The following is a 27347-nucleotide window of genomic DNA, read 5'->3' as shown; positions in this document are numbered from 1 at the left end:
TGGTCGCTGCGTGGAAGACCAGTCAAACACCTCTTGCCTGACAGCATCCACAGCTTTTCTTTTGATTAGTTAGATATCATGTGTGTCATGCTGTAATGAAGACGTTGTGACAAGCTGGCTAAACTAAAGGGGAGCCATGGATGCCAGAAGGTAGGAGGCAGTTCTCAGGGCTCCCATCCAGCTGTCACAGATTACTGATATGGTCAATGGACTGGGCGCTGTGAATCGATACGCAACCACTCTAGTTTCTATTTTATGACTTATACTGCATTTTCAACAGTTCTTCTCTCTATAGGTTGTCTTTTTTAATTTACAATTGACATACAGAGCACATCACATTAATATGGATTTCTAATCTTCATTTCTTAGTAAGCACAACCCGAAACAGCAGCATGGAGGACAATTATCATTCATATTATTTATTATGATAGCACCATTTATTCCATGGCACTTTACATGTGAGGAGGGGTATACATAATATAAAACAAGTACAGTAATGTTGAACAAAACAAGTCATCGACTGGTACAGGAGGAGAGAGGACCGTGCCTGCGAGGGCTCACGGTCTGCAATGGGATGGGCGAGGATACAGTAGATGAGGGTAGAGGTGGTTGTGCTTGGTATGGTGGAACAAGGGTTACTGCAAGTTGTAGGCTTGTCAGAAGAGGTAGATCAATAGACAGTATTAGGGTACTGTCACACTCTGCAACTTTCCAACGATCACGACCAGCGATACGACCTGGCCGTGATCATTGGAAAGTCGTTGTGTGGTCGCTGGAGAGCTGTCACACAGATAGCTCTCCAGCGACCAACGATGCCGAAGGCCCCGGGTAACCAGGGTAAACATCGGGTAACTAAGCGCAGGGCCGCGTTTAGTAACCCGATGTTTACCCTGGTTACCAGCGTAAAAGTAAAAAAAAAACAAACAGTACATACTCACATTCCGGTGTCCGTCAGGTCCCTTGCAGTCTGCTTCCCGCTCTGACTGAGTGCCGCCGTAAAGTGAAAGCAGATCACAGCGGTGACGTCACCGCTGTGCTCTGCTCTTACATTCCGGCCGGCAGTCAGTCAGAGCGGGAAGCAGACTGCAAGGGACCTGACGGACACCGGAATGTGAGTATGTACTGTTTGGTTTTTTTACTTTTACGATGGTAACCAGGGTAAACATCGGGTTACTAAGCGCGGCCTGCGCTTAGTAACCCGATGTTTACCCTGGTTACAAGCGAACGCATCGTTGGATCAGTGTCACACACACCGATCCAACGATGACAGCGGGAGATCCAGCGACGAAAGAAAGTTCCAAACGATCTGCTACGACGTACGATTCTCAGCAGGGTCCCTGATCGCTGCTGCGTGTCAGACACAGCGATATCGTATGGATATCGCTGGAACGTCACGGATCGTACCGTCGTAGCGACAAAAGTGCCACTGTGTGACAGTACCCTTACTGAGCAGGTTAGATGTGAATCTACTAATTAAGATGTGGAGTGAGATAAAAGACTTAGAAAGCTCAGCACTTTCTGTGTCTCCAGCTACCTATTTTCCCACTTCTCCTTCCCTCTCCATTCAGTACAATAGAAGCTGTAACCTGTCTCTGATCTCATACATTATAAAGATGAGATGCCCAGTGCACTTCTATTATCTTTATACCCCTTGTAATTCCACGTGGTAGGAGCTGTTCCTCACTGCTCACTCCTCCTGTCTGGGACATTACATCACACACAAGTGTTCAGCTCCCTGCTGCCAGTAACAGGCAGTCTAGGAAGAGGGTGTGTGGCCATGCTCCATGTTCTCTACAGAGAAACAGTTATTATCCGTAGACTGTTGGTAACAGCATGGAGCTGCACAGTGCTGTAATATCCCAGGCAGGAGAGGTGAGCAGTGAAGAGCAGCTTCTGTCACAGCCTCCTGATAATGTCTCCTTATCTGCAGTCTGAGGTGAGGAGGCATGGCAGGGCATTGCCTGCTCCCTGCTAGTAGGCCTGCAGGTCTCGCCCCCTGATCTCATGCTGCAGTGCAGGAGATATTATCATGGGGCTGGCTGCTACTAAAAGCCAGGAGAGGGCCACAGCCTGCCACGCTCCCTTTTCTTGAACTGGCTGTTACAGTGGGGAACTTCACACCGCTGTGTGACACATTGTCCCAGACCAGAGAAGGGAGCAGTGAGGAGCAGTTCCTGTCACATGGAAGTACAAGGGTTATAAAGATAATAAGTTCACTGGGCATCTCATTTTTATGGTTTATGAGGGCAGGTGCAGTACAATATTTTTTTTATCTCCACAAAGTACCCCTTTAAAGTATTCATAGCAACACATAAGCACATTAAGAGCAATGAACAAACCCTGTGATATTTCCTGTATCACTGTGCAGTTTTATATGAGTGTCTGCATTCTCAAGATTCTAGTTTTAATTCTCTGCTCTTACTGGAGTTCTTGGTCCAGTGGGCGGTCATATCAGTGACTGACAGCTTTCATTGTATAAACAGATATTCATAGACAGCTGTCAGTCACTGATAGGACCGCCCACTGGACTGAAAACTCCAGAAAAGTCAGAGGTTTAAATGATGAAAACACAGGTTACACTTTTCTCACAAAAATATATATATATCAATCTTCTCAGCTCCCCCACTCTATAACCTGATGCCTGCAGGTTGGACTGCACTTTTATGGTGACAGGTTCCCTTTAATACACAGCATTACTAGAGCTGGTATGGCAAAGAAACAATTTCTTTTCCGTATACTTGACTGTACTTGACAATCTATTAGCAGCGTAAAATGACCTACATGAATGACTGGAGAGGCTGAACGACCCAAGATCACTACTTATTAACAGCAAAGTGGCCAAGGTAGGTACTTTGCTGCTTCTTGTGCTGTATTGTTGGATGACATCTGCTGGTTTTACATGTAAGTATAAGTATAATATGTCTCAAAATCTAGAAGAACTTTTCCCCAGTAGCCCAATGTTCCTGGCACAGTCCACTTTGTACCCAGTGTTCTGGGCACAATCTTCTGGACATGGCTACAGTATTTTTACATAAGAAGTATTGGCCTGTGTCTGGTGCTTGTCACAAGGCTTGCTCCATTTCAATACAGAGGCTATCTTTGAGACCATGTTCCGATGTAGCATAAAAACAGTTTTTTTCTGCTGCTGCGTTTATGCGATGCGCAATGTACTGCCAACAATAGACGTTTATGCCAGCATAGAACTCAACTCATTGGACCATCGGCCATTTTGCTCGTTCATCAGGTGAATGCCCTCCTATATAAAGGGAATGATAGTCAGCCATGAGCATTCACTGATCATTGGCCCATCTAAATGGGCAATTAACCAAATATGCCTCTATCTGGGGAATATTGCAACTCTTCACTTTTCCAATACAATGACACCAAGCAAAACTTAGCCCTGCCCCTACATTTCAGTCATGGGGGCAGCGCCGGCGCTGGTTCAGTCACTGTTCTGAGAATACATATCGGCAGCTGTATCTGTGCCCCCGGCTTATTGCAACGTTAGGATTATTTTAATCAATATGTTGGGGACATGACTTTGTGACACTAATATATAAATATTACAAGTTCTGCTTCTTAGTGCAGCTCTCCTGTGACATAAACTGGCCATCAGCTTCCTTCAAATGAAAAAGCTCTGCACGTGAGAAAGCTGTTTCTCAATTGGAGGAAGTCTGGTCACATTTGGAGGAAAACCAGCAATTAGAGATGAGCGGATTAGGCACACTGCAAATTTGCCTGTTCGCACAGATTGTCTCAGGAATTAGATTCACAGAGAAATTATTCTCTACAGATTCAATGTCCCTTATTATGCTCTGGGGTTTCTCAGGACCAAAAAGCATAATAAATGAAAGATGCAAAAAATACTAAAAACACTTACACATGCCTTACCGCTCACCTCTCAGACCCTTCCGCTCTTCACTATCACCTTTCTGGTCCTGGCCAAATCTTCACATTGACGCCAATCGTTCTGCACATGAGCATGCAAAGTCATGGTGCACACTGGGACGTCATGATGCTATAACCCTTTGCGCACTTAGGCGGGGTATTCAGGGTGAACGACAGTGATCTGAAGACCAGACGGAATACACGGAGGGGACGGAGAGATGAGAGGTAAGGTGAGCATAAGTGAGTTTTTTTAACAGTTTGATCGACTTTTACAATTTAGAAAATTGGCAGCCAGCAGTGGCCATTTTGCTGAATCCATTAAGAGAATGGAAAAAAAAAAATCAGCGTTTTGGCAAATTCTTCATTTTGTAAAGTTCAAGTCGAATTTAGTCCACTAGAATGTATCCGCTCATCGATACCAGTAATATGTATAAATTAGCAAGTGTCACAAAATCATGTCCTCAACACTTGCATTAAACGTAAAGTGGTCAATTCCTTTGAAGGAGTTTGCCACTAAAATGAAATTGATTAGATATCCTGTGTTGCTAATGTGTGCAAACTGTAAAGCGCTGCGGAATATGTTAGCGCTATATAAAAATAAAGATTATTATTATTATATCCTTAGGAAAGTTCATCAATATCAGATGGGAGGGGGTTTAACGCCCCACCAATTTCTGCTACTTAATGTATGAAACTTTGCAAAGAGTACAAATATATCCTCTCCAAATTTTTATTAAACCTCAAAGAATGGGAACACTGTGGCCCACAGCAGGTAACTGGATGTCATAAGCCCCGAAGGTCAAAGGGCAGTAAATGGGACTTATTAGAAATGACAAGGCTGGGGTCCTTCTCTGCGCTCACAGTGCACAGTGCTGCAACATGCTGGGAATTTTAATTGTGTTCTCCCTCATTCCGGTAAATGGATTCATGTTATCCATCATGTTCCGAATTGAGCCAGTGACATAACAGATAAAGTCTTCATTTTATGGATCTGATATAAGTGATAGCATTACAGATCCCACCTGTATAGCAGTGTGTCATTCAGCTCTGCTACACCTATGTAGTACACCTAGGTATTAATCGGAATAATTACGTTTAAGGTAATTTTTTTGATTGCAGCCAACAAACATATGCAAGATGTAGGAAAAAGGTGACTTATTTATAGCCCCTCAATATGTGTTAAAAATCCAAGTCACAGAAGTAAGATGGGCTGACTGTAAAGTGCGGAGGTTTCACATGCCATCAGCATTGTGCATGCAGCCCATGTAATTGTAATAATTACAGTCAGCCTGCAGGCCCCACAGATCCGGGCTCAGCATACTCTATCAGCACGATATGACAAACATGCAATTTGATCAGAGCAAAGATGCTGTCGAGCAGGAAGCTATGTGACGTCTCCTATAAAATCACTGGTGAGGAAATGTCTGCTATGATATGGAGACATTGTCATACCATATGTTATTGTCTGATGTACGAGACGAGATTTCTAATACATCACAAAGTACATGACGAGGCAGCTGTCAGTATACTAATGGATAATCACAGCCCACAATATGCAACACTGACACTACCTGCAGGCAGTGCCAGGCTGGGGTGCCATGGGCCCACCAGTAACCACTCCAGGGCCCCACCTTTCAGCTACATGCAAACCTGACATTATCCTTAATCACAAATTTATATAACAATGAACTGGGAAGATTGTTACATGAATAAGATGCTGCGTTTGTCTGTACAAAGTATATTGTGCCAAGTACCGCTCATATAAGAGAGTGGTGGCCCACAGGAGGATTCTCCTGCTCTACAGTGGGCCAGTCCGAGCCATCATTTCCTGGAAAGCTGGGTGACAGCTAACACGGCCAACGTACTGAACTGGAGATAATTAAGACCAGGTCGTCCCAAAGTCTGCTAAGGCACCTAATACATGTCCCTCACTTTCTGTTTGCTCGGCTATAGCAAATCTGCCATTCTGAAGTCTGTAGAGTCCACAATTATCACCAAATGACTTGTCCCCAGCTTTCCCAGAAACAGACGCAATTAATCAGTTAAATAGAATTTGTAACAAACTAACAAAAAACATCTTTTCAACCACATTTTATTCTGCATTTATGCTTTTATGCTCCCAAAAATATATATATAATTTTTTCAAACTAGTCATAAAACTTAGAATAGACAACATAGCAACATAGCAAAGTTCTACATGCCAAATGACAAAATCGGCTCTGCTGCATTTAAAAAATGTCACCCCTGTATGAAATAGTAATAAACTGGATTCACAGCATTAGAATAGATACTATGTCATGTTCTAACATTGTAAGTACAAGTGAGCACTGTGAGGGCTCTTGTTGGTGAATGGAGCTCACACACAGTCTGCTGTGATATCTGAGCCTCAGCCATCCTCTCCAACACAAGGCTATGTGCAGACAACAAGCCCTCTATCCAGACGGCATAGAGAAGACGTCTGCAGGGACCTAACTCCTCCTCACACAACCTCGGCATCCTAAAAAACACCTTGTAATAGTGATCATACTCACATCAGCTCCTGGCTCGCCTGGTAGCCCGGGAGATCCTGGTTTGCCCGATTCTCCATCTGGACCCTGATTAGAGGAATTATCACAATTAGTAATAAAAGAAAAAAATAAATAAAACACACAGCAGTCTGGAGGATTCTGGAAACTTACCGGAGGGCCTGGAGGACCATCTGGACCCCTGTCTCCCTGTCATAGAAAAAGTGGAAAATTCAGCTCCATTGACAAATGACAACTACATTCAACACATAGGTGACAGTAGATTGTATGGGCGGCATGATCCTTCCAGTTACTGAAGTATATATAGACAATCTGCCCTAAATATGACACTTACATCAATGCCATCTATGCCAGGAACTCCGGATGTTCCAGGGGGACCTGCTGGTCCAGGGGGTCCTGGGGGTCCTCTCTGATAAAACAATAGGATACATTAGGTATACTGCGTACAAGACCGTGTATATCTGTTATTAGACTGAACGTATATAGCTATATATCCAACATCACAGTAAAGACCTATAGTAGGATGTAACGATCATATATGGTCTGGATATATGAACACAAACACAAGCGGTGACTGACAGCTGTCATACTTCAGCATTGTTGCATATGTCCGATAATTACACGACTATGCTCATTATACAGGTTAGATCTGACCTGTCTATTATGTGTGGCATATTCTCTGTACTGCTGTGACTGTGGAGTGTGCAGGCTGCAGCCCCTGCGGGCAGGATGAATGTGCTCTTTCTTATTTGCTTTTTTTTTCTCCATCTATTTTTACAGTGGCTGTATGAGGGTTTACAAAGAGGACATTGTGAGGTAGAGGTCTCTGCTCTGCCTCCCTCCTCCATGTGCAGAGAGGTTGGGAGTAAGCGACGTCAAGTCCATCCCCTGGATGAGAACTGGCCCGCACTGCTGTAGTGCGATGTCATTAGCCAGGTAACCCTACATTCTGCTTCCTTACCACCTCCTGACCCCTGTACTGCACCCTCATGTACTAATGTAACCCCTGTACTACACCCCTCACCCTAATCCTTTATTACCTGGACCTGTCTGTTCTTCTCCCCAAATAACCAAAATGCCTGTTCTGCAATTATATTAACCCTATGACATCTTAACCCCTTCATAATTCCTTCCCTCTTACTAAACTCTCTGCCCCTAGATAACTATTTCTTGCCCGAATCCTATACTGTCACCCTATTTACTTCGATAAGCATTGAGATGCATTCCCATTAACCCTTCATCGCCCCCTAGTCTATTTCCACATCTGGCAATGGTCCTCCTGAGACTCACTTTCTGACTCACTATGTGTTTGAAATCCCTCCATGCTGGCTGCATGACTTTAAGTAAAGCGGTGTTTAATTGGCATGTAATTGGCATGCCCAGGGAGTGATTAGCCAAATAAGAAATGTAAAAGTAGTCTCCTTAAAAGCATTATTTTGCCCCTGTGTGCACATAAGATAACCACAGAACACTGTGCCATGCAAGTCATTGCAGTATACACTGTATCACTGGAACATCACTTATGCTGAGCTAGAAAGTTTTGTAAACTTTTCACAAAGTAGTCAAACTTTTATCAGATAACACTTTCTTTGCTGTAAGCAGATACATTCAGGGAATGTATAGCCATTCTACAAACATCCGCCCTATGCAACATCTCTTACCTTTATCAATACCTGGGTGACCTGGAAAAGACAAATGAAGGAAGTTAGTTGACACTTACTTGAGCTAAGGAGAAGCTAATGAGGTGCAACCCTAGCACCAGCAGGAGGACACTGCTTTCCCTGACACTTTTAGCCATGGTGAGACCTATGGCCAGGGGAGAAATCGCAGTATCCTTAGCCCCTGTCCAATATTAGGACCCACAAGAAAAATCCCCCAAGTGAATGAGCTAACGCAAGAAGCAAGGTAAGCCCTGGAGAAGACTCGGATCCTTATGTTTATTAATGTTCTGGGAGGAGGGTAGTAATGATTGGAGGATGCCTAGTCTGTGGGATGGGAAAGGTACGATGGTGAAGGTCTTTTAACCCTTCCTCTGGAAGCTGGGACTTTAATGTAATACTACAACTGCATTTACTTGGGACTGGTAGGAAGGGGTTATTGACCTCACAGAACACCCTCTTCAATTTGGTATAATAGCTTCATTTTTATTTGACCAATATGAAATTCCCACGCCGTCACCTTATAACCTGCGTCTTATCAGGAAGCAAGAAATTACTTACATGACACTATTTTTTCTTCTTTTTTTACATTTATATTTCATTATTCTTAAATTTTGGCATTAACCTCACTAAGGCTGTGAAAGCCTGATCCACTCGCGTATTAAAACCCATTTCAAGAAAATTATTCCTCAAAATAAAAGATATTTCAGCCCATGAATTGTCATCTTTTCACAAACTGCTAAAATTTTGCTAAGTTTTATCTGTTTATGGGAAAGTTGGGTGACAATCAGCATGACTGCTGTGATTACATCACATGTTTAGCCACCCAACTGTCCTAGAGTCCTGAACTACAAATATGCTCATATAATCATTTTTTTACAAAAATATATGTATATATTTAAAGGTAATTAACACTGTCATTTACATTTACATACATGGCTTTAAAGCTTTAAAAAGGCAAAATTAGATTGCTAATACAAAAGGGGTTGTGCAGATTCATCATGAAAGCCTGAAGTCACTCTATGTGACTGCAGACTTGGGGATCCTCACATCGCACACAGGGCACGCCCTGAGGATATTCTAGTGCCAGCAGCAAGCCCAAGCGGTCATGTAACTGCCAGTATGTGATATGTAGGTCCGGTTTTAGACAAAGTGGGGTCCTGGACAAAAGTTTAAAATGGGGCCTCAAATGCTCACTTATTCCACATCACACAGAAACATTTCTGTTGTATTTACATGCACTAAGTTCAGGCCGCTAAACAATTGCGATTGGCAATGTTGAAGTCGATCAATGCTTGTTTCCTAGCTTCTTTACACCAGCTGAGGAACAATGATGAGCACAGAATGATCATTAGTAGATTAATATGTCCCCATACAGTATCATGTTATTGGCAGCTTATCTGCAGTTTTCACAAGGCGATGTGCTGCTGAAAACAATGATTTTTGTTCTGGCATAAACAATCACTCGATGAATATGCAGCATTTTGTTTGTTTAGTATAATACACCCCATAGTCCTCCATATTGTACAGTGCACACCCCATAGTCCTCCATATAGTATAATATGCCCCATAGTCCTCCACATAGTGTAATGTGCCCAATATCCCTCCATATATTTTAATAAACTTCCCATAGTCCTCCACATAGTAGCATGCACTCCTCACAGTATAATGCACCCCATAGTCCTTCATATAGTATAATGCATTCCCTATAGTCCTTGATACAGTATACTGCAGGTCCCATATAGTACATATAGTGTAATGCACTCCCCATGGTCCTTGATAGAGTACAATGCAACCCCCATATAGTATAATGCAACTCAGAGTCCTCAATAAAGTATAATTCAGTCCCCCTCAGAGTATAATGCAGCCCAACTCATAGAGTATAATGAAGCACCCCCTCAGAGTATAATGCAGTGCCCACATAGAGAATAATGCAGCGCCCCCTCATAGGAGTATAATGCAGCCCCCTCATAGAGTACAATGCAGCACCCCTTCATAGAGTACAATGCAGTGTCCCCCTCATAAAGTACAATGCAGTGCCCCCTCATAAAGCACAATTCAGAGCCCCCTCAGAGTATAATGCAATGCCCCCATATATAATATAATGCAGCTCCCTTACAGAGTATAATACAGCCGCCTCAGAGAGTATAAGTCAACCCCCCATACACACAGTATAATGCAACCTCTCCATACACAGTATAATACAACCCCACACACACAGTATAATGCAGCCTTCCCATAAAGTACAATGCCGCCTCCAATAGAGTATAATGCAGCTCCCCCATAGAGTATGATGCAGCGTCCCCTCAAAGAGTATAATGCAGCGCCCCCTCAGAGTACAATGCAGCAGTCCCTCAATGTATAATTCAACACCCGCACACACAGTATAACGCAGCCCACCCAAAACACACACAGTATAATGCAGTCTTCCCATAGAGTACAATGTGGCCCCAAGAGTATAATGCAGCCTTCTCCATCGAGTATAATGCAGTTCCCGCACACATACACAGTATAATGCAACCCCTCCACACACAGTATAATACAACCCTACACACACAGTATAATGCAGCCTTCCCATAAAGTACAATGCGGCCTCCAATAGAGTATAATGCAGCTCCCCCACAGAGTATGATGCAGCATCCCCTCATAGAGTATAATGCAGTGCCCCCTCAGAGTACAATGCAGCAGCCTCTCAAAGTATAATTCAACGCCACTACACACACAGTATACACAGTATAATGAAACCCTCACATACACAGTATAATGCAGCCCAGACACACACAGTATAATGCAGCCCAGACACACACAGTATAATGCAGCCCCCAAATCACCACACACAGTATAATGCAGCCCCCCACACACACAGTATAATGCAACCCTCACATACACAGTATAATGCAGACCCCCTACACACAGTATAATGAAGCCCAGACACACACAGAGTATAATGCAGCCCCCCACACACTTACACAGTAAAATACAGCCCACACACACAGTATAAGGCTACGTTCACATTAGTGTTGTGCGCCGCATGCGTCATGCGCCCCTATATTTAACATGGGGGCGCATGGACATGCATTGCACTTGTGTTTTGTGACGCATGCGTCACTGCGGCACACGCGTCAGGGCGCAGAGGACGCAGCAAGTTGCATATTTTGTGCATCCAAAATCAAGCAAAAAAAGGACGCATGCGACACAAAACAATGCGTTTTGCATGCGTTTTGCATGCGTTTTGCATGCGTTGTGCGTTGCGTCGCCGATGCGTCACCGACGCAACACACAACAACGCAAATGTGAACGTAGCCTAATACAGCCCCCATACACACAGTATAATGCAGCACTCGCACACATTCACACACACATACTAATGCAGCCCCACAGTCCAGCAATATTACACACACATTAATGCAGACACAAACAGTACTTACCTCTCCTTGTTTCCTCGCTGTTCTGGCTTCTGCAGAGCGTCTCATCAGCTCCTCTGCTTGCACAGAAAGCATGCAGGAAGAGGTAGCATCATTTGACACGCTCTCATCCATCATTGCTTTCAACTGTATCGGTGTCTATGACGCCGATAAGTTTAATGCACGGGGGGCAACACCGGGCCCCATAGCGGTTGCATGGTGTGCCATTAATAGCGCACACCACTGGCTGGAGGGGGTTGGAGAGTAGGGGCCCCTGAGAGAGTGGGGGTCCTAGGCATCTGACTGGCCTGCCTGCCACTAACGCCGGCCCTGGTGATATGCATACTCCTGGCCACATTCAAACTAGACGTGTGCGTCCTCGTCTAATTAATTTGCATTGAGCAAGGTCATGCATACTAGTCGGAATGTTACCGGAAGTCCTGTATGCATATCGAATACTTATGGTCACATGATTGCTCATTGTTGCCGCCAGCTGCGTGTGATGTGACGATCTTCAAGTCTTACGCACATAGATTGACTACACACACACTTTGTCGGCACCTGAATCCAATTGCTATTTTACTTATCCTTTCCAAAAATGGATAACATTAAATAATTGTTCTACTTTTCATCTGGGCAACTTAATACACTGTGTTCAAAATTATTATGTAAATTGGATTTAAGTGTCATAAAGATTTAATTGTTTTGTTTTTCAAATAAACTAGTGATTGGTATTGTGTCTCAGGGCTCAATGGATCACTGAAATCAATCTTAAATACGTGATAATTAGAGTTGAGCGACTTTTACTTTTTTAGGATTGAGTCGGGTTTCGCGAAAGCCGACTTTGTCAAAAGTCGAGTCAGGTGAAATCGGCCGATTATTGCGAAAAGTCGGGGGTCGACCGAAACCCGAAACCCAATGCAAGTCAATGGGGAAGCAAAGTCGGCATTGAGTGGAGGACAGGAAAACACCTACAGTGCCCATTTTAATGCCAAAAATATCAATTCTTGTTACTTAAGCTTGTCAATCTTAATTTACCTTATAATAATAGTTAGGAATTGGAAATTGGGGATCATTTGGCTAAAGTTGTGGGGGGGTAGGGCTGGCTCAAGTTTTTTGTGGGCCCAGGAAACGTGGACTACGTCACGGTGGTGGAGCAGGGAGAGGTAAGTATTTCAACTCTGCAAGTGCTGTGATCCTGAGCAAGCAGGGGGGGTACACTCGTTCGCATTGGCACTGGCACAGGGCCCCTCAAAATACGGCGGAGTTTGAAGGCGGGGGCGCCTCCCAGCGGCAGAGACACTTTTGCGTACTATGAGGGGCCCTGTGCCAGTGACGTCGCCAACGAGTATGCCCCCCCACCTGATGAAGGAACCTGCGCTTTCATCTGCACCTTCCTCTTTGTCCCCGTGTAAGGTGGTATAGTATGCGGGAAGGGGAACCAGACTTTCAGCAGGGTCAGATACTGGCTGTGTAGAGTGCAAGGGGAATGTAGTGGTCTAGGTCAATGTACCAGCAGACTCATCTAGCAGTGGTTGGGCAATGGGCAGGATGAGGAGGAAACAGATATAGGCCCAAAGAATAAAGTAGGCTAAATGCAGTTCAAAATTGGGAACAGGACTAAACAGGCGGCATTGCTTTGTTCAGTGGAGGACAACTGTAATGTATGGCAGACACAGTTAGTAGGCCCAAATAATAAAGTGGGCCAAATAAAGTTCAAAATTGGTAACAGGAGTAATCAGGCGGCACTGCTTTGTTCAGTGGAGGAGAGCAACAAGCAGCGGCAGACACCGTTAGTAGGCCCAACCAAACAAGTAGGCCAAATGCAGTTTTAATATGTTATACAGGCCGAAAGCCTGAAGATTGAAGCTCAGCTTGGATCAGTGGAGGAGAACACCAAGGAGCGGCAGACACCGTTAGTAGGGCCCAACCAAACTAGTAGGCCAAATGCAGTTTCATATTCTAAACATAGGCCGAAAGCCTGAAGATTGAAGCACAGGAGAAAAGCACAGGAGAACACCAAGGAGCGGCAGACACTGTAAGTAGGCCCAACCAAACTAGTAGGCCAAATGCAGTTTCATATTCTATATACAGGCCAAAAGCCTGAAGATTGAAGCTCAGCTTTGATAAGTGGAGAACACCAAGGAGCGGAAGACACCGTAAGTAGGCCCAACCAAACGAGTAGGCCAAATGCAGTTTCGTATTCTAAATATAGGCCGAAAGCCTGAAGATTGAAGCACAGGAGAAAAGCACAGGAGAACACCAAGGAGCGTCAGACACCGTAAGTAGGCCCAACCAAACTAGTAAGCCAAATGCAGTTTCATATTCTAAATACAGGCCGAAAGCCTGAAGATTGAAGCTCAGCTTTGATCAGTGGAGAACACCAAGGAGCGGCAGACACCGTTAGTAGGGCCCAACCAAACTAGTAGGCCAAATGCAGTTTAATATGTTATACAGGCAGAAAGCCTGAAGATTGAAGCTCAGCTTTGATCAGTGGAGGAGAACACCAAGGGGCGGCAGACACCGTAAGTAGGCCCAACCAAATGAGTAGGCCAAATGTAGTTTCATAATCTAAATATAGGCCGAAAGCCTGAAGATTGAAGCACAGGAGAAAAGCACAGGAGAACACGAAGGAGCGGCAGACACCGTAAGTAGGCCCAACCAAACTAGTAGGCCAAATGCAGTTTCATATTCTAAATACAGGCCGAAAGCCTGAAGATTGAAGCTCAGCTTTGATCAGTGGAGGAGAACACCAAGGAGCAGCAGACACCGTTAGTAGGGCCCAACCAAACTAGTAGGCCAAATGCAGTTTAATATGTTATACAGGCCGAAAGCCTGAAGATTGAAGCTCAGCTTTGATCAGTGGAGGAGAACACCAAGGAGCGGCAGACACCGTTAGTAGGGCCCAACCAAACTAGTAGGCCAAATGCAGTTTCATATTCTAAATACAGGCCGAAAGCCTGAAGATTGAAGCTCAGCTTTGATCAGTGGATGAGAACACCAAGGAGCGGCAGACACCGTAAGTACGCCCAACAAAACTAGTAGGCCAAATGCAGTTTCATATTCTATATACAGGCCGAAAGCCTGAAGATTGAAGCTCAGCTTTGATCAGTGGAGGAGAACACCAAGGAGCGGCAGACACCGTTAGTAGGGCCCAACCAAACTAGTAGGCCAAATGCAGTTTCATATTCTAAATACAGGCCGAAAGCCTGAAGATTGAAGCTCAGCTTTGATCAGTGGAGGAGAACACCAAGGAGCAGCAGACACCGTTAGTAGGGCCCAAGCAAACTAGTAGGCCAAATGCAGTTTAATATGTTATACAGGCCGAAAGCCTGAAGATTGAAGCTCAGCTTTGATCAGTGGAGGAGAACACCAAGGAGCGGCAGACACCGTTAGTAGGGCCCAACCAAACTAGTAGGCCAAACGCAGTTTCATATTCTAAATACAGGCCGAAAGCCTGAAGATTGAAGCTCAGCTTTGATCAGTGGATGAGAACACCAAGGAGCGGTAGACACCGTAAGTATGCCCAACCAAACTAGTAGGCCAAATGCAGTTTCATATTCTAAATACAGGCCGAAAGCCTGAAGATTGAAGCTCAGCTTTGATCAGTGGTGGAGAACACCAAGGAGCGTCAGACACCGTTAGTAGGGCCCAACCAAACTAGTAGGCCAAATGCAGTTTAATATGTTATACAGGCCGAAAGCCTGAAGATTGAAGCTCAGCTTTGATCAGTGGAGGAGAACACCAGGGAGTGGCAGACACCGTAAGTACGCCCAACCAAACTAGTAGGCCAAATGCAGTTTCATATTCTATATACAGGCCGAAAGCCTGAAGATTGAAGCTCAGCTTTGATCAGTGGAGGAGAACCCCAAGGAGCGGCAGACACCGTTAGTAGGGCCCAACCAAACTAGTAGGCCAAATGCAGTTTAATATTTTATACAGGCCGAAAGCCTGAAGATTGAAGCTCAGCTTTGATCAGTGGAGGAGAACACCAAGGAGCGGCAGACACCGTTTGTAGGGCCCAACCAATCTAGTAGGCCAAATGCAGTTTCATATTCTATATACTGGCCGAAAGCCTGAAGATTGAAGCTCAGCCTTGTTCAGTGGAGGACAGCTGTAATGACTTGAGTGGCGCAGATAGACACAGGTAGAAGGCCTAAAATAAAAAAGTAGGCTAAATTCAGTTCAAAATTGGTAACTGGAGTAAAGTGGGGTCATTGCTTTGTTCAGCGGAGGACAGCTGTAATGAGGGGCAGACACAGTTTGTAGGTCCAAAAAAGTAAGTAGGCTTATTCCAGTTCAAAACTGGTAACAGGAGTGAACGGGCGGCATTGTTTTGATCAGTGGAGGACAGCTGTAATGTGTGGCGCAGACAGACACAGGTAGTAGGCCTACAATAAAAAAGTTGTCTAAATGCAGTTCAAAACAGGTAACAGGAGTGAACTGGCAGCATTGCTTTGTTCGGTGGAGGACAACTGGAAGAAGTGGCTGACATAGTTAGTTGGCCAAAAAAGTAAAGTGGGCTAAATATCTGCAAAAAAAAGTTCCTAAATAAACAGGTGGCATAGCTAGGTACAGGGGTGGGTTCCTCTGCTGAGTAGCAGACAGTGGTAGTTTGCACACAGTATTCACAGGTCTAAATGGAGGGCAGGGCCCCTGTATATTTTTACTATCATCTATCATTTCAACAAATTTGTATTGGCAGTGCCATTGAAGGATTTAACAGCACAGACTAAACAGTGGTGGAGCAGTGAGAGGTAAGTTTTGCAGGTGGTAGAGCACTGTTTGAGCTGGGGGGAACACTCTCTCGTGGGCGGCGGTACTGGCCCAGGGCCACTCATATTACGATGGTGTGTCTGACGTTGGGTGTGCACCACCACCGCCAGAGACATTTCACTGTACTATGAGGGACCCTGTGCCAGTGCCGTCACCCAAAAGTGAGCACACCCACCTGTCCAGGCAAACGGCACTCGCACGTGTGCTTGTGCCAAGTGGTGACCACGGCCCCGTGGGTGGGGAGTCAGCCCATTTAGGGAGGTGTAAAAATGGCCTATGGTGGACATTCAGCAGCTGCAAATGGAGGAATTGGAGCAGTCAGTAAGAGGAGGCCAAAAGCAAGACCTTTTTACAGGAGAGCTACGTGTCAGCAGGGGAAGGTGGGGCAAAATAATTTGAAATCCATGATTGGTTCATTTTAATGAAGGTTAGATCATCAACATTTTGGGTAGCCAGACGAGTCCTTTTTTCGGTCAGTAATGAACCAGCAGCACTGAATACTCTTTCTAGCATAGCACACTAGCAGCTGGGCAAGCGAGCTCCTGTAATGCATATTCTGCCAATTCAGGCCAGGTGTCTATTTTAGATGCCCAGTAATCAAAGGGGAATGACGGGTGAGGGAGAACATCGATAAGGGAGGAAAAATAGTTCGTAACCATACTGGACAAATGTTGTCTCCTGTCACTTTGAATTGATGCAGCAGTACCTGTCGTGTCTGCGGTCATTGCAAAATCACTCCACAACCTGGTCATAAAACCCCTCTGTCCAACGCCACTTCTGATTTGTGCACCTCTAACACCTCTGCCATGTTGCCCCCTGCAGGTCGTGTGAGAACCATCACCGCTGTGTGCTGGGAATGCCTGAACCAAACGGTCTACAAGAGTTGCTTGTTTGGTAGCCAATATTTTCTCAAGGTTCTCATGTGGCATGATATTTTGCAATTTCCCTTTATAGCGTGGATCCAGGAGGCAGGCCAACCAGTAATCGTCATCGGTCATCATTTTGATAATGCAGGGGTCCCTTTTTAGGATACGCAAGGCATAATCAGCCATGTGGGCCAATGTTCCAGGTGTCAATTCACTGCTTGTGCTGGGTTGAGGAGCACTTTCTGGCAAATCAACATCAGTTGTCTCCTGCAAAAACCCTGTACCTGACCTTCCAGTTTCTATTGCCCCCTGAGAAGCTTCCTCCTCCCATAAATATTCATCCCCATCATCCTCCTCCTCCTCCTCTTCATAGTAAAAAAAAGAAAGGGGCTGACAGCACTCACTCAAAGGGGTGCCCGTTCCATGTCCAGGGAACCGTCCTGGATCCTCCAAATAGTGCAGAAATAGATGAACAGCGCTCCAACTGGGTGTATTGGCATGCTTGAAAAAGACCAGATTTTGGTCGAAACGTTGCTGTTTTATGGCGAAATAAACTACTTTTGATACCAATACACCCGGTTGGAGCGCTGTTCATCTATTTCTCCTCCTCCTCTTCATCCGCCACCTCGTCCAGGAGAGTTCCTTGTGCAGACAATGGCTGACTGTCATCAAGGCTTCAATCCCCCTCGGCTGCAGACGCTTGCTCCTTAATGTGCGTCAAACTTTGCATCAGCAGATGCATTAGTGGGATGCTCATGCTTATGATGGCGTCGTCTGCACTTACCAGCCGTGTGCATTCCTCAAAACACTGAAGGACTTGACAGAGGTCTTGTAGCATCGACCACTGCACACCAGACAACTCCATGTCTGCCATCCAAGTGCTTGCCCGTGTATGTGTATCCTCCCACAAATACATTACAGCACGCCTCTGTTCGCACAGCCTCTGAAGCATGTGCAGTGTGGAGTTCCACCTTGTTGCAACGTCGATTATTAGGCGGTGCTGGGGAAGCTTCAACGATCGCTGATGGTTCTGCATACGGCTGGAGTGTACGGGCGACCGGCGGATGTGTGAGCAAAGTCTTCGCACCTTCAGGAGCAGGGCTGGTAACCCCGGATAACTTTTCAGAAAGCACTACACCACCAGGTTCAAGGTGTGAGCCAGGCAAGGTATGTGTTTCAGTTCTGAAAGGGCTATGGCAGCCATAAAATTCCTTCCGTTATCACTGACTACCTTGCCTGCCTCAAGATGTACACTGCCCAGCCATGACTGAGTTTCTTGCTGCAAGAACTCGGCCAGAACTTCTGTGGTGTGTCTGTTGTCGCCCAAACACTTCATTTCCAACACAGCCTGCTGACGCTTACCACTAGCTGTTCCATAATGAGACACCTTGTGTGCAACACTGGCAGCTGCGGATGGAGTGGTAAGGCGACTGCGCTTTGTGGACGAGCTTTCGCTTCTGGAGGTGGAGGAGGAGGAGGGTTGTCGAACGCCTACTGCCAACTGTTTCCTAGACCGTGGGCTAGGCAGAACTGTCCCACTATGGCTGTCCCCTGTGGACCCTGCATCCACCACATTAACTCAGTGTGCCGTGATGGACACGTAACGTCCTTGGCCATGCCTACTGGTCCATGCATCTGTTGTGAGGTGCACCTTTCTACTAACTGATTGCCTGAGTGCATGGACAATGCGGTCTTTGACATGCTGGTGGAGGGCTGGGATGGCTTTTCTCGCAAAGAAGTGTCGACTGGGTAGGTCATAGCGTGGTACTGCGTAGGCCATCAGAACTTTGAAAGCTTCGCTTTCAACCAACCGGTAGGGCATCATCTCTAACGAGATAAGTCTAGCAATGTGGGCGTTCAAACCCTGTGTATGCGGATGAGAGGGTGAGTACTTTCTTTTCCTAACGAGAGTCTCTTGTAGGGTGAGCTGGACTGGAGACGTGCATATGGTGGAACAAGCGGTGGTGGTGGTGGTGGACATGGTGGATTGAGAGAGGGTTGGTGATGGTATTCTCGATGTTGACCTACATACAGTGTTTCCTACCAAAAAGCTTGTGATTCCCTGACTGCTTTGGCCTTGCGACGATACCTCCACATTTGCTGCTGGTGGTGTCCTAACCGGTGGGCTTACAGTGAGGGAAGCAATGTAGCGTTGCTAACTACCTTCATTCTGAGCAGGTGCACCAATGGTACGGGACGATTGGTAGTTAGTCCAGGCTTGCAAGTGCATGCTGGTTATATGTCTACGCATGCACGTTGTATTTAAATTTTTGACATTCTGCCCTCTGCTAAAGGTCTTTGAGCATTTCTTACAGATAACTTTGCACTGATCATTCGGATCTTGGTAAAAAAATTGCCACACTGCACTCTTCCTACTATCGAATACCTTTTCAGGCATTGCACGCAGTGCTGCTTTCACCGGATGGCCACGCTGTCCTAAAACTGGTTTTGTTTTCGACACACGTTTTGGGCCTGATACGGGCCTGCCAGATGAAAGCTGTTGCGATGTTGATGCCTGCTGTGGCTCTTCCTCCTCTGCTTCAGAGCTACTGCCAGTGGCACCCTGTTCCCCCAATGGCTGCCAATCTGGGTCTACAACTGGGTCATCTATCACCTCCTCTTCAATGTCCTGTGCACCTTCCTCTGTGTTACGGTGTAAGGTGCTATAGCGTTCGGGATGGGGCACCATAGTCTCATCAGGGTCAGATTCTGGCTGAGTACACTGCGAGGGCAATGTTGTGATCTGAGTCAATGGAACAGCATGAAAATCTAGCTGTGGCTGTGCATCTGTGCACTCCATGTCCGATTCATCTTGTAATGGGCTGTGAACTATTTCCCTTTCTAATCCTGGCACGGTATGTGTAAAGAACTCCATGGAGTAAACTGTAGTGTCAACTGCCGCATCCTTCACTTTTGCTTTGGGTGAAGGACACAAGGAAGCGACTTGTTCCTGACCGTGAGCATCTACTGACGACTCTCTGCTTTTAAATTTGGAACTTTCAGAAGAGGAGGCGAAAGAGCTAGAGGCTGAGTCAGCAAGGAAAGACAAAACTTTTTCCTGCTGCTCCGGCTTTAAAAGCGGTTTTCCTAGTCCCAGAAAAGGGAGCCTTCGAGGCCTTGTGTAGCCAGATGATGACGCTGGCTCAACAACTCGAGCCTAAGGAGCTATTTTGCTTTTCCCACTACCACCAGATGCTCCTCCACGACCACCACTAACATCATTACCAGCTGGCAATGACTGCCCACGGCCTCTTCCACCAGACTTCCTCATTTTTGGAAAAGTGTAAACAAACTATCAACCGTTATATGGTACTGTAAAGCAAGGTAGAAGGTGTATGTAAACTTGTTGAGAATTTAACTCTCCCTTTTTATGTGTGGGAGACAGCGGCAAAAATAAGGCCCACTGTATTACAATACACAGTATAAGTGGCAGAAAGTGACTGGCAGATATACGCCAAACAGAACTGACGCAGATGCACTTAGTGGCAATATAAATCTCCCTTTTTCATGTGTGGGAGACTGTGGCAAAAATAAGGCCCACTGTATTACACTACACAGTATTAGTGGCAGAAAGTGACTGGCAGATATACGCCAAACAGAACTGACGCAGATGCACTTAGTGGCAATATAAATCTCCCTTTTTCATGTGTGGGAGACTGTGGCAAAAATAAGGCCCACTGTATTACACTACACAGTATTAGTGGCAGAAAGTGACTGGCAGATATACGCCAAACAGAACTGACGCAGATGCACTTAGTGGCAATATAAATCTCCCTTTTTCATGTGTGGGAAACTGCGGCAAAAATAAGGCCCACTGCATTACACTACACAGTATAAGTGGCAGAAAGTGGCTGGCAGATATACGCCAAACAGAACTGATGCAGATGCACTTAGTGGCAATATAAATCTCCCTTTTTATGTGTGGGAGACTGCTGCAAAAAAACAAAACAGGCCCACTATATTACACTACACAGTATAAGTGGCAGAACGTGGCTGGCAGATATACGCCAAACAGAAGTGACGCAGATGCACTTAGTGGCAATATAAATCTCCCTTTTTATGTGTGGGAGACTGTTGCAAAAAAAAAAACAGGCCCACTGTATTACACAACACAGTATAAGTGGCAGAATGTGGCTGACAGATATACGCAAACAGAACTGACGCAGATGCACTTAGTGGCAATATAAATCTCCCTTTTTATGTGTGGGAGACTGCGGCAAAAATAAGGCCCACTGTATTACACTACACAGTATAGGTGGCAGAAAGTGGCTGGCAGATATAAGCCAAACAGAACTGACCCAGATGCACTTAGTGGCAATATTAATCTCCCTTTTTATGTGTGGGAGACTGCTGCTGCAAAAAAAAAAACAGGCCCACTGTATTACACTACACAGTATAAGTGGCAAAAAGTGGCTGGCAGATATACGCCAAACAGAACTGACGCAGATGCACTTAGTGGCAATATAAATCTCCTTTTTATGTGTGGGAGACTGCGGCAAAAATAAGGCCCACTGTATTACACTACACAGTATAAGTGGCAGAAAGTGGCTGGCAGATATACCACAAACAGGAATGACGCAGATGCACTTAGTGGCAATATAAATCTCCCTTTTTATGTGTGGGAGACTGCTGCGAAAAAAAACAGGCCCACTGTATTACACTACACAGTATAAGTGGCAGAACGTGGCTGGCAGATATACGCCAAACAGAACTGACCCAGATGCACTTAGTGGCAATATAAATCTCCCTTTTTATGTGTGGGAGACTGCTGCAAAAAAAAACAGGCCCACTGTATTACACTACACAGTATAAGTGGCAGAACGTGGCTGGCAGATATATGCCAAACAGAACTGACGCAGATGCACTTAGTGGCAATATAAATCTCCCTTTTTATGTGTGGGAGACTGCTGCAAAAAAAAACAAAAAACAGGCCCACTGTATTACACTACACAGTATAAGTGGCAGAAAGTGGCTGGAAGACATATAAAAAAAAGGGGACGGTACTACAATAACAATCTCCCTATAATGATCTCAGGAGTCAGGACAAGTATGGCAGCCAGCAATAAAAATGACTGCTGCACACAAAAGTGGGGACAAATAAACAATAGAACTGTGCAGAAAGGAGCAACAGGACTTTTGCTTTTAAAAAAGCAGTTGGTTTGCACAGCGGCATACACACAGCAATGCAGCTATCAGGGAGCCTTATAAGCTAGAGAGCTGATGCACAGAAATCTGGCCTCCACTGTCCCTGCAAAGAAAAGGTGGTGTTGGACAGTGGAAACCGCTACAGCACAAGCGGTTTGGGGGTTAATCTTTCCTCCCTAACAATATCCCTGCTTCTGATGAAGCTGCCAGCAACCTCTCCCTATGCTCAGATTGGCAGAAGTAAGATGGCGGTCGGCGTGCATGCCCCTTTATAGCCCCTGTGACGCCGCAGAAAGCAAGCCAATCACTGTCATGCCCTTCTCGGTGGGGACCGAGATCTATGTCATCACGCTGCCGACACTCTGCGACCACCTTCATTGGCTGAGAAATGGCGCTGAAAGTGTCATACGAAACGCGACTTTGGCGCGAAGATCGCTGACAGCATGGCCGATCCCACCCTGGGATCGTGTCGGGTTTCACGAAACCCGACTTTGCCGAAAGTCGGCGATTTTTGAAATTGTCCGATCTGTTTCGCTCAACCCTAGTGATAATTAATTTTCCAGTTGATTCTAATTAAAGGAAAACTACTTAAAAATGATGTTCCACATTATTAAGCAGGCCACAGGTTTCAAGCAATATGGGAAATAAAAAGGATCTCTCTGCTGCTGTTAAATAGTGCAATGCCTTGGACAAGGTATGAAAACATTAGATATTTCATGAAAACTTAAGAGTGATCATCATACTGTGTAGAGATTTGTTACTGAAACAGAGCACAGACAGAGTTCATGCAGATAAAGGCATAATGAGGAAGGTTTCTGCTAGACAAATTCATTGGATTAAGAGAGCAGCTGCCAAAATACCATTACAAAGCAGCAAACAGTTATTTGAAGCTGCTGGTGCCTCTGGAGTCCCTCGGACCTCAATGTGTAGGATCCTTCAAAGGCTTGCTGTGGTGCATAAACCTACTATTCAGCCACCCCTAAACAGTGTTCACAAGCAGAAACGGTTGCAGTGGGCCTAGACATACATTACGACTAATTTTCAAACAGTCTTGTTTACTGATGAGTGTCGAGCAACCCTGGATGGTCCAGATGGATGGAGTAGTGGATGGTTGGTGGATGGCCACCATGTCCCACCAAGGCTGCGACGTCAGCAAGGAGGTGGAGGAGTCATGTTTTTGGCCAGAATCATGGGGAAACCAGCTTATAGGACCCTTTAAGGTTCCTGAAGGTGTGAAAATGACCTCTGCAAAGTATATAGAGTTTCTGACTGACAACTTTCTTCCATGGTATAAAAAGCAAAAATGTGCCTTCAGGAGCAAAATCATCTTCATGCATGACAATGCACCATCTCATGCTGCAAAGAATACCTCTGAGTCATTGGCTGCTATGGGCATAAAAGGAGATAAACTCATGGTGTGGCCACCATCTTCCCCTGACCTCAACCCTATAGAGAACCTTTGGAGTATCATCAAGCAAAAGATCTATGAGGGTGGGAGGCAGTTCACATCAAAACAGCAGCTCTGGGAGGAGATTCTGACTTCATGCAAAGAAATACAAGCAGAAACTCTCCAAAAACTCACAAGTTCAATGGATGCAAGAATTGTGAAGGTGATATCAAGGAAGGAGTCCTATGTTAACATGTAACTTGTGCTGTTAGGATGTTTTGGAGTTAAATAGCTTTTTTGTTCAATGAGTGACCTCCAAATGCTGTAAATTCCACAAATTAGCATTTTCAGTTCTTTAAAACATATCAAATGTTTAGAAATTCTACTGTGCCTAATAATTTGGAACAGTGCATTTTGAGTTTTTATTCATTTTGGAGATTATCATTGGGAGGTTTCTTCAATAATAATCGCTGTGTACTCTAACGGGTGATGACTTTTATTAGACTGACTGTTATTTGCACCGACCATTTTGGAAAATCCGAGAAAAATGTAATTTGCATAATAATTTGGAACATGGTGTAATTGATTTTTCTTTTTCTTTTTGTAGGGGAAATATTTTTCTGGAAAAAGTTAAACATATGGCATTAAAGAGAACCTATCAATATGGTTTTTCAAATAGAGGTAGTGGTATGGCTGCAAAGGTGCTTGCTCATAATAAATACTGATACCTTTTTGTAGAAATACAGTAAGCCATTCATGAGAAATCTACAAAAGAAGCCACTAACACTTTTTTTTCTCTTTAACCATGGTGTATTATGGTTTGTTTTCATGGGGTTACTTTTCATTGTCAATGGTACATGAACAACTTTTTGATCACTTTTTATTTTTTATTTTTATGGCAAATAGAATGAATCAAAAAACAGCAAGTTCAACATCCGCCAGCACTGGAAAATCCTTACAGCGCGCAATGTGAGGATTCACAAGTCTGCAGATTTATAGTTTTAAACCCAGAGAACCCTTCTATGCCTAGATTCTAGCAGGACCCTGTAGACTTATGTCAGTGTCAGATCTGGGGATCATTGCTAAATCACAGATTATTATTAGAGATGAGTGAATATTTTCGGCTCCCTCCCTATTTGACAAGCTATAGCGCTTGCCGAATAAGCTGCATCGGTAACCTGTAATGCTCCGATAATCAGCTGTTCCGAGCCGCAGCTGCATGTGTCGCGGCTGTGTGACAGGCACAACACATGGACAGAGAGCCCAACAAACAGGCTCTCCATGCATGTGTTGCGCCTGTCACACAGCCACGACACATGCAGTTGTGGAGCCGAACAGCTGATCAGCCGGCGTGTTCCATATATCCGGGTTCCCTCTGAAGCTTATTCGGTAAGCGCTATAACTTGCTGAAAAAGCAGGGACCCGAACAAATTCACTCATCTCTATTTATCAGCACACCACAATCATATTGTGGGGGCATTGAATTGATAACAGAGGAAGCCCCTTTCCCCATCTAATCACCGAATTGCCATAGTCACCCATCTTCGATCTAGGTCATTAAAGTGAGGTGATGACAGTGAAACATAGTTGGCATTTGCAACTAATGGTTTGGGCACAGCTCCATCATTGTGGCATACCATTACTTACCGTAATTCTGTAGACACTACAAAACTCTTCTAACTTAAAAATAAAAATAACCCACAGATTGGAAAAGGGTTAAACAGTATATAACAATTTAGCTATGGCAAATATATTTTCTGACTACCACTGATCTAGGCAATTTTCTTTCATCTCAAAGAAGTTCCACTGCTGTGCATTTAGAGAGAACGTTGCATAGTTATATGTTATATATTTAAGTAGGAAGCATCCAGAGCAGGTCACTATCTATATCCACTTACCGCTCTTTGGGCTTCCAGCTCAGTGCAGGACTCTCTCTCAGGTCGCAGAGGATCACAATGAATTAACATCCATTGGAGGTCAAACTGGGAAAACAGAATTATAACAGGTTTAGTTGCCATGTGATAGTCACAGATAAATAGATGAAAGGCATTATATTCATGACTGTATGCATATTGTGATGAATGAGTAGATAATTCACACTACTGCTGGCTCATGTGCAATCTTACAGATTATTTAAAACTAGAACACTTCTGGAAATTTTCTTTAAAACTAAAGCAAACCCATAGTTGAAATTTGCTGCCAATGTCAAAATGTAAACAGGTTTCCAAGATATATATTTTTATTTTATAAACATTTTATTAGTTAAAACACCAAAATTAGCCATACTTATCCCCTACCGCTCCAGCAATGCCTCCTGTCTCTGCCCCCAGACTTTGTTGTCAGGGCTGCAGCGGTAACATCACAAGTACCGCGGGTGACAGCTGCAGCCAATTAGTGTCGCCATTTAATGTTGATTGCACGACTAAGCCCAGTGATTGGCTGCAGCGAGTCATGTGCTGTGGTCATGTTGTGACCTATGGAGGGCCGGGATGGAGCAGCAGGGGGTATATATGACTGGCTTGTAAATGAATATTTCTTTCCGAAGAAGCACGGCATTTCAAAGTCTAACATAACTGGCTGAAACGAAGGAGCCAGTGTTCCATTTGAATGCCTGTAGTTCTGGCAGCATGAGTCACGAATCGGCTGTCAGGTTCTCTTTAACAATCATAATGATAATGGTCACTGATTATCATAAAAATAGTCTGGGATAAAACTTAGTGGGGAATTTTGGGCTACTGTATCATAAATACATTCCACATTTTGAAGGGCCTGATTCACTAAGACTGGAATTGTTCACGCTAGCCTCAATGAAGGGGTGTTGTAGCACAAGGTGTGCCAGAGATGTATTCCAGTCAGGGACATGAGAACAATTTTATGCCTCTAAAGTGGTGTAAATTTTCTTGAATTATAAAAGTGGGATTAGCCACGTGTAATCCCACCCATCTTCCACCCATTGCGCCAGAACCGTTTGGGACTGGCGTACAAAAATCAAAATTCAAACTGCTTTTACACAACTCCTCATTGCGCAAACATTTTTTTTAAAGGCATTGTATGTCAGAATTCTGAAGTAAACACCTAAAACTGCAAACTCTTGTGTAAAATTAATAAAGCACCACTCCACCAATTTTTTGGTTATTTCTGGATTGGAGTGGTGCAACTAATGTAAGTTCCATGACCTTAGCATTATACTTACCAGCTGTCGTCTTCAGCTGTTCCTGGTGCCGCTCTGGTCCCGACCCACCATCTTGTGACCACAGCTCCTGACTGGCAGGAAGTCAGAGGTAACGGTCACAAGCTCTCAATGCAAGTCTATGAGTACCTTGTGCTGGCCTCGTTCTGGCTCTCATAGACTTATATTGAGAAGTGACTTCCTGTCCGCCCAGCAAACACTGGAATGATCCAGAAGGTCACAACTTGCAGAAGACAACTGGAGCAACCCCTATAACAGATGATGACGGCGGCTGATCAGTGTAAGACTAGGGGCAGGGATGATAGATTAGTGACACCACTCCAGCGGTAAAATGTAAAAAAATGCTGGAGTGGTGCCTTAATATCATTTTTGTTAGTGGTGCCTTCGTAATTTTTATTGCTACGTTACATTTTAAATTGCTTTCTGTCCATCACAGTGCTGCCATATCCATAGCTTGTGAATCTGATTATATGAATGACCCCAATGTAAGAAGGGCCATTCTACAGCG

At 44.7% G+C, this 27347-nt stretch overlaps 1 protein-coding gene across 2 annotated transcripts in view; it reads right to left on the bottom strand.

Annotated features, from left to right (window-relative positions):
• The window catches only part of COL9A1 (collagen type IX alpha 1 chain), a 217546-nt gene that overhangs the window by 127906 nt on the left and 62293 nt on the right, over positions 1–27347 (bottom strand). The window contains exons 6-10 of one of the 2 annotated variants that reach the window (XM_077289959.1): positions 25548–25631; positions 8075–8095; positions 6748–6822; positions 6567–6602; positions 6420–6482 (exon numbers count right to left, since the gene is read on the bottom strand). In XM_077289959.1, the coding sequence (XP_077146074.1) occupies positions 6420–6482; positions 6567–6602; positions 6748–6822; positions 8075–8095; positions 25548–25631 (279 nt within the window). Of the gene's footprint in view, positions 1–6419; positions 6483–6566; positions 6603–6747; positions 6823–8074; positions 8096–8133; positions 8298–25547; positions 25632–27347 lie in introns of those variants that run through there. The other variant, XM_077289960.1, reaches the window with a different exon arrangement.

Source organism: Ranitomeya variabilis, chromosome 2 (assembly GCF_051348905.1).
Source record: "Ranitomeya variabilis isolate aRanVar5 chromosome 2, aRanVar5.hap1, whole genome shotgun sequence".
Taxonomy (NCBI): domain Eukaryota; kingdom Metazoa; phylum Chordata; class Amphibia; order Anura; family Dendrobatidae; genus Ranitomeya; species Ranitomeya variabilis.
Note: the sequence above shows the minus strand (reverse complement) of the source record. Positions and strands in the feature narration are given on the sequence as shown.